This window comes from Astyanax mexicanus, chromosome 22 (assembly GCF_023375975.1).
Source record: "Astyanax mexicanus isolate ESR-SI-001 chromosome 22, AstMex3_surface, whole genome shotgun sequence".
NCBI lineage: Eukaryota > Metazoa > Chordata > Actinopteri > Characiformes > Acestrorhamphidae > Astyanax > Astyanax mexicanus.
Genome location: NC_064429.1, coordinates 534,124 through 547,136, shown reverse-complemented (window position 1 = coordinate 547,136; position 13,013 = coordinate 534,124). Strand labels below are relative to the sequence as shown.

Here is a 13,013-nt window from a genome sequence, read left to right as displayed (position 1 = left end):
GCCCCAAAGTCAGGATTCAGCTTTGGACTTGATCTAAACCAGGGGTGGGCAATTCATTTTCCCAAGGGGCCACATAAGAAATTGGAACGGTTTTAGAGGGCCAGACTAATATACTTAACTCGGTTCTGCCGAATATATATATATATATATTGTATATTATTGTAATGTTTCATTTACATTTTTTTATAAAAAGGGTTATTATAAATGCTATAAAAAATATATATATATATAGCATTTATAATAACCCTTTTTATAAAACAAAAAGTAAATGAATCATTACAATAATACAATACAATGTAGTGAATTATATAATTATGTAATAAACATGTGATGGTTCAGTTTAAAAACTATAAACATTTTAGTGCACAACTAAAAGTTGTCCTGTGGACAGATTCTCCCACCTGAGCTGTGAATCTCTGCAGCTCCTCCAGAGCTTATCTAATTATTGTTCTCCTTGCCTGGGCTGTCAGTTTAGGTGTGCCAACACATCTTGGTAGGCTTGCAGTTGTCACATGGATTGAACAGTGCTCTGTGAGATGTTCATTGCTTGGGATATATGTTATGACATAACTTCTTTATCCCTGACCTTTCTGGTGTGTTTCTTTTTTTCATGATGGTGTTCAATCACTAATGTTATCTGACAAACCTCTGAGGCTTTCACAGAGCAGCTTTTGTTATACAGAGAATTAATTCCAAAAAGATTGAATCTATTTACTCATTAGGTGAACTCTGAAAGCAAATAGTCACACTGGATTTTGTTGAGGGGTATCAGAGTACAGGGAGCTGTATAGAAATGCACCCCACTTTGCAGATTATTATTGAATAAACATTTAGAAAAACATGTATCATATTATTTTCACTTCACTTCTATGATGTGTTGGTTTATCGCATAATATAAAATATTCAAATATTATGTAACCAAAAATAAAATTATCCCAATAAAATACATTTAATACCTTTTAAGTTTATTTAAAGCATTTTCTGGATGTTTACATTGCTGGGGTCAAATTAGTTTTTGTGACTGTCTTTATAATTCACCTCTAAACCATCACAGATTTATATATTTTGAAAGAGATGTTCAGTAGAGATGTGTAATTTGTTTAATACTGTTTCTTTTAGTCTTAGGGACTTCCAGAGAGGTGGGGCAAATAACATACCTACACGGTCATCCCGAGGTCGGGCAACAAGAAGGTGCACCCTGAGACTGGCTTTTTTGCCAGATACATGCAAAGAGGTCCTAATTCCTAGAAGTAGGTTTTATAGCTTAGTGGACTGTTACTTGACTATGTTTGAGAAACAACTGCATTTGTTAGCTTTGTACATGTAAATAGTTTTTTCCTGGAATCATTTTATATTTTATTCTTTTTGTCACACAGCTGATGCATCCGTTAAAAAGGTATCTGTCCCTTACGCCATGTCTGAAAGTGACTTTCAGCAGAAGGTTAAGGACACCTTTCCTGAACTACAGAATGAACCCTTTGAACTGTGCAGAGTTGATCGGTGGCGGAAAATTCACCTTGTGCAGCTCACTTCTCAATGCCCTGCAGTCATTAAAGCATGCCCTGACTTTTCAAGATCAGCTGTATACGTCCGATCCAGAGCAAGCAGTGAGGTATCATTTTGTTTTTTATCATAGTCAGTCATAATTAATCAAATCCTATCACAAGTCACAAAAGTAAGAAAATATTACACTGTTTAATAGGGTGTCATTCAAATAACATTTAAGGTTTATTTCAGCAGAGGAACAATGTTTACGGCTTTTAATATTACATTTAAATTGTGTGATAGGTTATTTCCACTTCAAATCCAACTCACAATGAAGGAAGTAGGAGCAGTCAGGTAAGTTGGAAGCCAGTACATGCTGGAGGTTATAGATGGGCTTCTTCTAGAAAAAAAGTTGCAGAAAATGTATCCTCTTAACATTAGTTTATCTTAAGAATAAGGTAAGTGTGTTTAGGCATGCCCAGTACTTGTAAGGAAATGCTAGGCAGGGAGACTGTAACCATGTTTAACTTGAAATGCAAGGTTTTGGAAAAAACTTGTGGTAAAATATTTAACACCCATTTTTTCATTAGGATGCTGTTGTCTCTGATACTTCATCCCCAGGTTTCAATGGTGATGTGAGTAATTAGTTTTCCATTAATGGTCTGTCTGTTGTTCCAGTTTAGCATAGTTTGAATTTATTGAATTTATTGAAAGGATAGCCCCTTGAGATGTGACATCTCATTTTCAAGGGGGTCCTATAAATACATACACAAAACAAACGAGCAAAAAAAAAAAAACATTTACACACTAAACATACATTGCACATACATATACAGCTCACTTTCCACCAGAACTCAACTTATCAAATTACATCACTCGATACTTATAATATTCCAATACAGATAACTGAAAACAATTAAGAAACAGAGGTGTTTTAAGATGAAAAAAATATAACATTGCATATATAACAAATATAACATCAATCGGTACTTTTATTTTAATACCAATACAAACAACAGAAAAATATATATAAATAAATAAATTAAAAACATAAACACGTAGTTTTAAGATAAGAAAATAAACATTTCCTGAAGCAGTGAAGTGAAGTTAATTTTTTCAAAGAAAAAGGAAGATTATTCCAGTCAGAAGGAGCTTTGTAATTAAAAGACCTTCGCCCTACTTCTTTAGAGATTCTAGGAACAAAGAAAAAAGGATATTGCATATGCCGAAGAGAAGAAGAAGATTTAAATAGAACAAAAAACTGTTTTAAGTAGGGTGGACAATCCAAATAAATACATTTAAAAATAAACTGTACCCAGTGATATTGTCTTCTAGATTTAGGTTGCAACCAATTAATTGATTCGAACATAAAACAGTGATGAGTTCTATATGGACATCTCAAAACAAACCTACACAAAGAGTTAAACACAACATTAAGAGGTCTTAAGTGAATTTCAGAGGTGTTCATATAAACTATATCAGCATAATCAATAATAGGTCAAATTAATTGAGAAACCAATCTTTTTCTAATATGAAACGTAAAACAATTAATTGCTCGATAAAGTGAACTCAAACAACCATATGTTTTTTTAATAATATAGTCAACATGGGGTTTAAAGGAAAATTCAGAGTCAACCCAAAGACCAAGATATTTAAATGAATCAACTTTTTCAAGAGGTGATCCATCATCAAAATAAATATGTAGATCCCTTAAATTAGGAGAACCATGCTGCATACCAAACAACATGCAACAAGACTTCTTCTTATTCAATATAAGTTTATTATCATAGAGCCAATTTTGGACCAAATTAAACTCAGACTGTAATGAATTCTGAATTTGTAACAAATCCGAATTAGAAACATAAATAACAGTATCATCCGCATATAAGTGAACAGAACATTGTGAGCAAATCTGAGGCAAGTCATTAATAAAAATAGAAAAAAGCAGGGGTCCCAAAATGGAACCTTGAGGAACACCTTTATCAACTATTAAATAGTCAGATTGCCTTCCCTGAAAAACCACACACTGACGTCTATTATGAAGATAAGCACTAAACCATAGCAAAGCATTTTGACTTAGACCAATAGAATAAAGCTTATCCAAAAGAAGATAATGATCAACCATATCAAAGGCTTTAGATAGATCGATAAAGATTGCACCTGTATATTGACTTTTATCAAAAGATGAGAACACATCGTTAGAAAATTTTATGAGAGCTGTAATAGTGGAATAATTAGATCTAAAACCAGACTGAGATAAAGATAAAATAGTAAACTTATTAATATACTCAGATAATTGATTAAAGATGAGTTTCTCAAAAATTTTAGCTATAACACAAATAATAGAAATTGGCCGATAATTATTTAAGTCAGATTGATCTCCGCTTTTAAAAAGAGGAGTAACTCTAGCGCATTTCCAGATTTGAGGAACTGAACATGATAACAGGGACAAGTTAAATAAGTCAGCAAGGGGATACATTATTATGTGAGCAACTATTTTAATGAACTTGGTTTCCAATCCATCAGGACCAGCACAACAACCTCCTTTCAGCTCAGATATCGCTTGAAATACATCAGTGGGCAAAATATTAGTAAACGAAAATGAACTATTTAGAGTATCAGATTTTAAAACATTTGCCAGACAATAAGATTTTGGATATTGGGGACCACAAATAGAAGAAAAGTACTGATTAAAAGCCTGAGCAATTTGTAAAGGATCAGAAATAGTTTTATCATTAAATCTTATCTCGTTTATGAAGCTTTTATCAGTTTTATTTAAAACCTGATTCAACTGTCTCCAAAACTGCTTAGGATGATTAAAATCCTGAGAAAGGTTCTCTTTATAATAGTTAGATTTGGCATTCCTTGTTTTTGTCTTACACAAATTCCTCAAACATCTATACGTTTCCCAATCAGCACAATCTTTAGACAAGCGATATTTGGCCCAGGCTTTATCCCTTTGTTTAAAAAGACTAATAAGATGTGAACTAATCCATGGTAGATGTCTACCTTTAACTCTGATTGTTTTCAAAGGAGCATGTTTATCAATCACGTTAACAACTTCAGAGTAAAAGAAATCCCATGCTTCATCTACAAAAGGAATTAACTGGAATCGATTCCAATTAACATTAATTATATCTTGAATAAAATTATCAACATTCATATTCTTATTCTGTCTCAATCTAATATACCTAGGAGGAGAGCGTGGAGTTTTAATTTTCCATACACAGAATATGATCGAATGATCACTCAAACAATCTGACATAACACCAGATTTAATTATTCTTTCTGGGTTAGTCACCAGTATCCAGTCAATTAAAGAAGAAGACTGGTTGACCACCCTAGTGGGTTGATTAATTAACTGCGTCAGATTTACACTACCAAATAAATGTCTATCTTTAGAAGATGAACGGTCCAGCCAGTTTCTATTAAAGTCTCCCAAAATGATCATTTCACTGTGCCTCTCAAGAGAATTAATAGTTGACAAAATACACTTAGTAGAGTCAATTGGAGCATGAGGAGGTCTATAGATATTACCAATAATTAAGTGTTTCTTATCATGAAAATTAATATGAATAAACAAACATTCAAAGTGCGCTGGCTCTACTTTAGGAGCAACACGCACAGAAATCAATCTTGAAGAAACATAAGTAGCAACTCCACCTCCTCTAGATGCCCTATCAGCTCTATATAAAACAAAATGATCTATTTTTATATCATTATCAGAAATATTACTATGCAACCATGTTTCAGAAATAGTGACAATATCTGGTTTATAGAAGTTTATCCAGGCTCTAAGAAGATCAATTTTTGAAACAAGGCTCCTAATATTTAAATGAATAACCTTCAATCCTTTAACTAATTCAATTGTACCTACTTAAATTGCAAAAAATATAAAGTTGAGTTTGAAAGGAAGATGATGGAGGAAAGAAGAGCAGCACACAGACACACGCAAACAGACACACGCACACAAATACACACACACAGACACACGCACACAGACACATATGCCTATGAAGTAAAATAATAATAATAAAAAAAAAGAGTGAGCAACAGCAGGTTTAGTCTGCACATAAATAAAAAGAAAAAAGAGAAGTGCCTTTTCATTAATATTATAAATAAATAGATAGAAAAATCAACAAACATATGAATAATATATTAAACATTTAAATGCACTTAAACAAAGCCAGGTAACAATGCAATGTCCATTCATAGGTGACAGACTTTTGTCCAGACAAACAAAATCAAAAGACAAGCAATTTGCCTAATGATTTACTCACTAGATCAGAGGAGATGACGGTAAAGTTTTGACAAAAAGGTCAGCTTCTTCAGGGCAACGGAATAGTTTTGGCTTTCCATCCACTGTGACTCTCAGTGTACAGGGGTACAGCAAAGAGTATTTAATATCAGCAGCACGGAGGATCTTCTTGACAGCATCAAACTCTCGACGTTTCTTGACCAAACCAGCACTGAAATCAGGGTAAATATGAATGCGGGTGCCGCTGTAGGTTAGCACCCCTTTTGCCCTTGCCAGACGTAGGATCTTTACTTTGTCCTGGAAATGCAAGAACTTAACCAAGATGGGTCTAGGAGCAGATCGAGCATTGGAGCCAAAAATAGGAGTGCGGTGAGCCCTTTCAATAACCGGCATAGTGGAAAAGTTTTCACATCCCAGAAGCAATGGAATCATCTTGTTCATGAACACAATCATATCTCTTCCTTCACTTTTCTCTGGAACACCAATAAAGCGAAGGTTGGATGACCGGTTTCTATTCTCTGCATCTTCCACTTTGTCTTTCAAGTAGGCATTTTCTTTTTCAAGAGTTTGTACACGTTTAGTCAAATCATCAACATTGCCTTCATTCGAACTCACCCTTTGTTCAAGCTCAGAAATTTGCTCACACAATGAATTCAAAGATCCTTGAATATTTTGAAGTCCTGTTTGAATGGTCTCAGTCTTTGAGTCAAAGTGAGCAGTCATTTCAGTTTTAAACTGCTTAATTGCATCCAATATTGTTTGGAGGGAAGCCTCAGCCACATGATCCATTGTGTGAACCAAACGATTGTCTGCACAAGGCAAAACAAAGCTTCCACAACAGCAAATATCCAACAAAAGTCAAATATTAAGTTAATAAACTAAAAAATAAACATAAACTGATCAAAAGAACCAATTAATACTGGCCCAAATGGGAAAAGCAGACTAAACCCAGCAGCAAGCACTCAAGGTAATCCAGCCATGGCGGCCATTTTGAGACCAGTTTGGTCTGACTAGTTTGCAGTAGTAGATTTTTTAAGTAAAATGTCCTCAGTCTAATCATGTTGTGCATAGTTGAAATCAGTTTAATAAGTTTAATAAGAATGCAGAATGTCTTTGTAATTAGCAAATGAGGCTTAATTGTTACTGGACTGGAACGTTCATATGGGTTAACTTCTCCCGTCCGATGACTGCTGGGATAGGCTCCAGCCACAAATAGGATTAAATGGGTTTGACGATGAATTAATGGAATTTTTTAAATACATATCAACTAACTCTGAATCTGGATAAAGAGATACGCCTTGAGCATGTGAGTAAAGCATCAACCTGATAGTTATGATGCAAAACCTGTAGAGTATATATTTTATTGATATTCTTTAACTCACAGGACTTACTGGCATGGAGGGCATTAAGGGCACAACAAGATGAGGAATTTCAACAATGTGTTCTGATAGACAGAGAACAAGTAAGCACACAAATTGGAACTTCATATTTATAGTTTTGTTGTATAGAAAGTAAATTGATAAGGCTGATAATTCAATAAAAAACAAAGTGAGATTAGTTTCTTTTTTTAAAACCGCATGTTTCACTGTTTGTTATACAATATACAAAAGGAAAATTATGTAGTATAAATTGGATCATATATGGAAACTTGGTGTGATGTTACATTTCATAATGGCTGGTCAAATGTGCTTTTATGTGATTCTGTTTTTGGTAAGTGTTTTACTCCTGTTTTATTTACAAAAGGAAATGAGGCGTAGACAAGTTTGTGAACTGGAGAGGCGCAGAAGACAAGTAAAGTAATATTATTCAATTAAAGGGAGAAACAGGACATTAGAATTGATTTTTTATTACATACTATTTATCATTTATTTATATCAAAATGTTTCTTGGTTTCTTTCATTCAGAAAATAGGTGAACGAAGGCAGAGATTGAGTTTGGTCCTTGAGCCAGTTAAAGTTTTCAGATGGTCAGTTGCAGAGGAGAAGATTTTTGACTTCACAGCCATTCCAGGTGTTTCAAATTGGTACACTTGCAGTATGCTAATTAGTGTTTTTCTTATTCCACAGGATTTGGTGGCATTTGCAGGTGTCAATGACATGGCCAGTGAAGTATTTTCATTACAGCTGGCCATGTCACCAACACCAATGTTAAGCACTTTGACTGGCACTCTGGAGGTAAATGGGATTTCTGAGTCCTGTACATTGTACGTTCTATGGATGTCAGGAGATGATGTACAGGTAAGTTTTTCTCCTTCACAACGTATGTGGAACTCTGTAATAGTTCCTTAATTTCATTAATATAATTCTATATATATTCACTTGTTTTCAACCATGTTCAAATGTATGGCCACTAATTACAACACCTGCTTTGTAGGAAATACTGTCAAATGAGCAAGATTCGTCTACTTCATGTGGGAATGAATCTTTGCTATCCACAGGGCCGCTGCTAAGGTTTTGGAGGCCCTAAGCATAACTGGTCAGGGAGGCCCCCCCCCCAAAAAAAAAAAAACACACACACACACAAACACAAAAGGTTTACGCAAAATTGTACTATTTATTAAAATTACACATGTAACTGTGAATATTTACAACGTTATAAGTAAGGCCAATAACAGTGAAGAACAGCACAAGAGTACTATTTATAATGTATAAATAATAAATGAAACGATGCATGTCTATTTTAAGCAGTGGACACGTCATTTACACAAGCCAGCCTTAAAGGTTATGAAATTATCGTTTATATTCGTGGTGTATTTATATCAGCCTGTCAGAATCTATAGAGCTGTCTGATCCTGCTGTCATACAGACCATTTGGATAGTGCACTGACGGCATTAGTCAATAGGTAGGCTACTCTGTTTATTAATTTTTTATAGTCACTAAAAATCTTCAAACTACACTACTACTATTTGCAAACGTGCCACGTGCCTTGCAATACCCAGATTAGTTTCTAGTTAAGCGTTTAAAGCTACCAAATCAGCAAAGCCAACGTAACTAGCTCAGGCAACACCACTGAACATGAAGTAATCAAAACTATTTAAACCTTTATCATCGAAGTTACTCACCAGAAAGGGATGCATGGGCCTCATCTTTCTGCTTCTTTTTCTTCTTCTTTTCAGCTCCAGACTCAAACCGTCGCTTCATAGTTGAATTACCATTTAGTAGCAACTTCGCGCAGTGAACTTGTCTCCTGCCAAACTCAAGTAGCGTTGCTACTTTAGTTAGGACTAAGGTTGCCAGATAAGTTACGATTTTTCATCCTATTTGTTTATTTTATTTTAAGTTTTTAACTTACACAAATATTGCACTGGACAAGTTTTTGTATAGAATGGCCACATACACTTTAAAAATGGTTAAACATGCGCAAGATTTAGCGCCTCCATGCATTTTTTGATTATTTATTTGACTGGAAAATGTCACATCTGGCAACAACCAACAGAGCAAACCGAGCCGTGCCATTTCAGGCAATAGGGGTGGGGGCATTATATTATGCACAAAAATAATAACGTGCCGCTTTTAAGTAGTAGAGTAGGTGCCCCATGCAATGTTTAAAGACAAAAAAGATGAGCGTATCATAAATAATTCACATTGGGTTTTAAATTTAATAATGTCATAATTTCAACACATTTCATTCTCAGTCAATTTGGCTCCCTGCAACTGCAAAATGGTTGAGGCCTAACGCTGGCTGCGTTGTCTGCGTATGCAGAGCGGCGGCCCTGGCTATCCACTTCCAGATCTCTTCTCTCCACGGTTCCTACACCCTCCATAACTACCAATACTAACATGTGTCCTCTAGACATTGAGTCTCAGACCTCGACAACTTCACTGCCTCCCCTACTGACCTCCCCCACTCACAGTCTTTGCCTTCCTCCAGACACTGTACTCCAGCCCTCTACAACTCTTAGCATTTTCCCTCCTATACCCCTTGGGCCCCTCACCTCTACCACTCACAACATTCGCCTTCCTCCAGACGCTATACCACCCATCACCTCCACTCACAGTATAGTTCCTTCTCCAGACACTATGGCCCTGACCTCCCCCACTCGAAGCATTTCTCCTCCTCTGTACATTGCAACCCCAGCCACCCCCACTCACAGCATTTCCTCTCCTCTTGAGCCTGTACCCATCTTAAGTCCCACACTTGAGGTAGACCATGATCTGGATGATCACTTCATGTCAGATGGGTAAGTACTCATGTCCTGCTATCCTCGTTCTATGGTGAGTTTTTAGATGGTCAAATTTACTTGACAATACCATGCCACGAATGCCTTATTCATACAGGTGTTACAGGTCAAGAATTTGTCATTGTGATGAGCCTCTGAAGTAATAAAGCCATAATTAATTTTTTCCTTCCTTTAGGATTGATGTTTCAGACCTTCTTAACGTTCTTAGGTCACAGATTGATTTTGGGACTTGTCCATCAGCCAACCTTATTAATGTTTGCCGTGATGACATCATGGCATGTGCAGTACGTGCTTTTGAACGGCCTTTGTTTGATCCAATGAAGAAGATTGATATTATATTTGTGGATGACTGGGACATGTCAGAGGGTGCTGTGGATGATGGAGGCCCAACCAGGGAGTTTTCACGACTGTTGATGCAGGCCATTAAAGAGAGCTCTCTTTTTGAGGGCCCAGAAAACGAAAAACATCTTTCATTAGACTCGCATGGTGAGTATTTAGCATATTAATATTACAATATATTAATATGTGTGTGTTAAAATATATTTTTAATATTTGAAATTCATGCACTTACTAGTGCATTCATTCAGATTATTAGAGTAAGGCTGAAAAATCAGTGGAATAGTTAATGAAGTGTAATTAAACTTTTTGATTGTTTCTCATTACTGAGTGACTGCACCTGGAGGAAATCAACACAAACACAGGGAAAGCAAGCAAACACCACACAGACAGGACTATAGTAATATAATATAAATCAAAACAGCCCTTCTTGGTGGAAGGTGACTATGCCACAAAGCCAACTTTTTTTATTTCTAAGTTCAAATAAAGCAAAACAGACAACACACTCCAGCACATATTAAATGTATGTATTCATATTTATTGGCTGAATTTAACATTTTGGGAAAAAAGTATTTTTTCTGATATCCCACATTAAGTAAATAAGCAGTGCCTTAAATGTTTAAAAAGCACATTTTTTCCTAGATAGTATTCATTTACTGCTAGCAAACTTGACTAAGGATGTTAAAACCTTTGCTTACACCTTGCACCAAATTGCAGTATTTGCACCACTCCTTTTAAAATACATTAAATATTTATTGAAATTGTTATATTTATTCAAGTGCTGTCACTTCAGCTCTGCGAACAGGGAGGTACAGAATTGCTGGCAGGATTTATTTATTTATTTATTTACTGGATCCCCATTAGCTTGGGCAGATGCCCTGCTATTCTTCCTGGGGTCCTGCCGAAAATAATAACAATGATAACAATAATAATAACAATAACAACTACAACAGTAAAACACAATGCCTATAGGAATAACAATAAATAATTATATCAAAGTTATATCAAATCCACCTACAAAGGCTTAAACAAGAAAAGAACACACCATATATAAAAAGTAGACATTATCACAGAAAATAAACCTTCCCCAAATACTTCTTTACACATGTTTTGAAGGTGATCTTAGAATTTGTTTCAGTTATAAAAGTCGGAATCTTGTTCCATGCAATGATTGCTCTATATTGAACTGTACGTTGAAAGGAATTTGTATTAGCCCTGGGTACAACAAATCGTCCCTCCACTGCAGATCTCGTCTTATAAATATGAGTGTTAGACATTTTACAGAAAAAAAGGAATTGTTTCTGCGGAATTTTCTTATTTAAAATTGACCATGTTGACATTAATAGAGATGCCTTCAGTTTATCCTCAACTTTTAACCAGTATAAACTAGAGTGCATATCTGTGATGTTAGTATGCAGTGGGCATTTGAGAATTAGCCTAGCTGCTCTGTTCTGTACCAGCTGAAGTTTAGCAAGAAGTTTATTTGAAGCACTGGACCATACAATATTACAATAATCCAACTGACCCAGAACCAAGGTGCCAACAACTCTTTTCATCAGTTCCTGTGTAAGGAATGGGCTACACCTTCTAACTAACGCAAGAGCACAACTCATTTTAGTCACTGTTATTTCAATTTGTTTTGCCCAGGACAATCGGCTGTCTAAAATTACACCCAGTAACTTTGTTTCCTTTACCTGTTCAATGGGTATTTTATCAATAAAAAGCTGAAGCACTGGATCATGCTTTAAGAAATATTTGGAACCAAATAAAATACTTTTAGTTTTAGATAAATTAAGGACCAGTTTATTCTGTTTTACCCAACCCTCTATTTCTTGTAACACATTATTTAATGTCTCTGTCAGACCTACTAGTGTTTTTGCAGATGCATACACAGTTGCGTCGTCTGCATACATAACAACTTTTGCATCATTTAGAGCTAAAGGAAGATCATTGGTAAAGATAGAAAACATTAATGGGCCTAAACAGCTTCCTTGTGGCACCCCACACTCTAACATTACACCATCTGAAAAACTACCATTAAAAAAAACCTTCTGAGACCTATTTGTCAAATAGCTCGCTATCCAATTAATCACTGAGGGTTTAAAACCATAGCTCTGTAACTTTAAAAGTAGCAATCCATGATCAATTATGTCAAATGCAGCAGTGAAATCTAATAAGACAGCACCACAAATATTTTTATTATCTATTTCTTGTAGCCAGTCATCTGTCATTTGAGTAAGGGCTGTACAAGTAGAATGTCCTTTTCTGTACGCATGCTGGAATTCTGTTATCAAATTATTCTCTGTGAAATATTGTTGTATTTGATTGAATACTACCTTCTCAAAAACTTTGCCAAGTGCTGGCAACAAGCTAATAGGTCTACAGTTAGCTGCTGAAAAAGTTGCTTTCTTATCCTTAGGAAGAGGGATTATTTTTGCCTCCTTCCACTCCTGGGGAAATATACACTTCGCTAAGCTGGTATTGAAAATGTGACTTATCGGAGCAGAAATGCAACTTGCAGCCATTCTAAGTAGCTTACCATCTATGAAATCTTTGCCTGCCTGTCTATCCTTGCAACATGCTTGAATCATTTTTCTCACAGTCTCCTCCTTAACTTCTGAAAACTCAAAGCTACAAGATCTGTCTTTCATGAGATTCTGTATATTGAGAATTGAGCTATTGTTTTCACCAGATAATTGACTACGTCTCAATGTACCCACTTTATTAAAAAAATAGTCATTAAGATGATTGGC

The 13,013-nt window shown here is 35.4% G+C and overlaps 1 protein-coding gene and 1 long non-coding RNA gene across 2 annotated transcripts; both read left to right on the top strand.

Annotated features, from left to right (window-relative positions):
* The first annotated feature begins 7,121 nt into the window (after window positions 1-7,121).
* LOC103029468 (uncharacterized) lies at window positions 7,122-7,974 on the top strand. The gene is made up of 4 exons (XR_007428852.1): window positions 7,122-7,205; window positions 7,487-7,534; window positions 7,648-7,753; window positions 7,810-7,974. It is a non-coding gene; the product is annotated as an uncharacterized LOC103029468 (long non-coding RNA).
* Window positions 7,975-9,484: 1,510 nt separating this feature from the next.
* Window positions 9,485-10,621, top strand: LOC111196328 (uncharacterized). Its single transcript, XM_049470472.1, has 2 exons — window positions 9,485-9,924; window positions 10,100-10,621. The coding sequence occupies exons 1-2, from the start codon at window positions 9,524-9,526 to the stop codon at window positions 10,428-10,430; spliced, it is 732 nt and encodes a 243-aa protein (XP_049326429.1). The 5' UTR covers window positions 9,485-9,523; the 3' UTR covers window positions 10,431-10,621.
* The last annotated feature ends 2,392 nt before the right edge of the window (window positions 10,622-13,013 follow it).